The sequence below is a fragment of the Hordeum vulgare genome, chromosome 4H (genome assembly GCF_904849725.1).
Source record: "Hordeum vulgare subsp. vulgare chromosome 4H, MorexV3_pseudomolecules_assembly, whole genome shotgun sequence".
Classification (NCBI taxonomy): Eukaryota; Viridiplantae; Streptophyta; class Magnoliopsida; order Poales; family Poaceae; genus Hordeum; species Hordeum vulgare.
Window position 1 is genome coordinate 435,640,566 of NC_058521.1, and position 1,992 is coordinate 435,642,557.

At 46.2% G+C, this 1,992-nt stretch overlaps 1 protein-coding gene across 1 annotated transcript; it reads right to left on the minus strand.

Moving 5' to 3' along the window:
* Positions 1-826: 826 nt before the first annotated feature.
* LOC123450590 lies at positions 827-1,618 on the minus strand. Its single transcript, XM_045127760.1, has one exon. It carries the CDS (start codon positions 1,616-1,618, stop codon positions 1,079-1,081), a length of 540 nt encoding a protein of 179 aa, XP_044983695.1. The 3' UTR covers positions 827-1,078.
* Positions 1,619-1,992: the final 374 nt, after the last annotated feature.

Below are 1,992 nucleotides of genomic sequence, written 5' to 3' on the forward strand. Positions count from 1 at the left end.
AAATGAAACATAAAAAATAAAGATTTAGAAACCTTCTAGAAGTTTCCTAAAACCGGAAAAACCCTGCTGGAAAAGATTCTCAAAACCGAGATCATTGAATAAATGGGCCAGTCCAATAGAATCCTTCGCCGTTGAAGCCACCAGGTCGTGTGCGTTGCTCGACTATTTACCGCAAAAAGCGGCAAATAGGGGATTCCCGTGAAAGAGGCATGTGAACACATCAGATGATCTGGATGGAAAAAAAGATGGGCCATCCCAGCTTGCCGTACAGGTGTACATCGTGTTTGATGGACAAAGATTTTCTGATACATGATCATCATTTCTGAGAAAGTCAATTCGGCTCCTTAGAGCATATGCTTCCGGAGCCAAAAAAAAAATAAAGATAAAATTTATTTGTGTAGTTAGACACATTCAAATGCTATCTATTAATTTAGGGCAAAAAATTAAACATTTTAGCTTGTGAAAAAAAATTAAACGTTGAAAGTTATCCAAAATGTCACTCCAAATTTATTTTCTTATTGAAGAAATACCGTTGCTCCTTATCGCGTGAAATTTGTCATGCATGTTCGCGATACTAATACAATCATTTACAACGAAATTAGAACTTCTTTTAAACATTTTATCTCACAATACCGTTCATCCGGAAGCATATGTTCATGGGAGCCAAAACAAATGTCATGTCCTTTCTTATCAAAAGGTAATGGACTAATTTGAGTTGTCTTTGTCTTTAACGGGATACCAAGCAGAACGATAATATATGTAGCATTACTCCAAAAAATTACCCTTAAAATGATACTCCCTCTGTCCGAAAATACTTGTCTTAAAATGCATATAATAAATGTATTTACAATTAAAATAAGTCTAGATACATTTATCTCTAGGACAAGTATTTCCGGACGGAGGTACTATTTTCTTTGTTAGGTCCCTCAAAGATATTTTTTGGCTATTTAGTGCGCAAGGATAATTAACTTGCTTCCTCCTAATACTTGGCTAGATCCGGCCCCAATGGCCGTAATTCCTATGCTTGTAAATGAATAGAGGAGGTTTGAAGTGGAAAAAAAGATAAAACACGCCTTGTCTAGCAGATGCTCTTATGCATCATCTCGTTGTACTGGAGCCAGGAGATCTGCCGCTGCAGCCTCATCTGCGAGTAGAAGTTGGCGATGAACTCCTCCGCCTTCCCATCCACCCCGGCGTCCTCGCAGTCCTCTTGTTCCGCGGCGCCGAAGTTGGCGTAGCTCGCTCCCATCACTGCCCGCTGGAGCAGCTCCTCCTCCACGCAATCGTCGAGGTTCTCGACGCCGTACTCGCTCGGCCCGGCGCCGTGGCAGTCCCCGACGCTGCCCGCGTCCCTCTCGCGGGGGTCGCAGAAAAAGTAGCGGTCGCCACTGTAGTCGTCGGGGGTGTCCGGGACGGCGGGGGCGACGCAGGGGATGAAGCGGAGCACGCGCGCGGAGGGGGCGCGGAACCGGAACGCAGGCGTCTCGTCGATGGAGAACTCGCGCTCACCGAAGCGCAGCCGGTCGCTGCGCCCGCTGCGTCCCAGGGTCTTGAGCAGGCGGAGGCCATGCACCACGACTCCCTTCCGCGCCCGGAGCACCGCCAGCTGTTGGGACATGGGAAATCACTGATCGTCCCTATGGTTGCAAACCATTGGGATGCAAGTGGGTGTTCAAAAAGAAGCTTAGGCCCGACGGTACAATTGAAAAGTACAAGGCTAGGCTTGTGGCCAAGGGCTATGCCCAGAAAGAAGAGGAAGATTTCTTCGATACTTATTCACCTGTGGCTAGACTGACCACCATTAGAGTACTACTCTCATTGGCGGCCTCTCATGGTCTTCTCGTTCATCAAATGGACGTTAAGACGGCTTTCCTGAATGGAGAGCTAAATGAGGAAATTTATATGCAACAGCCAGATGGCTTTGTGATAGAAGGTCAGGAAGGAAAGGTGTGTAAGTTGCTGAAATCTTTATATGGTCTGAGACAAGCACCT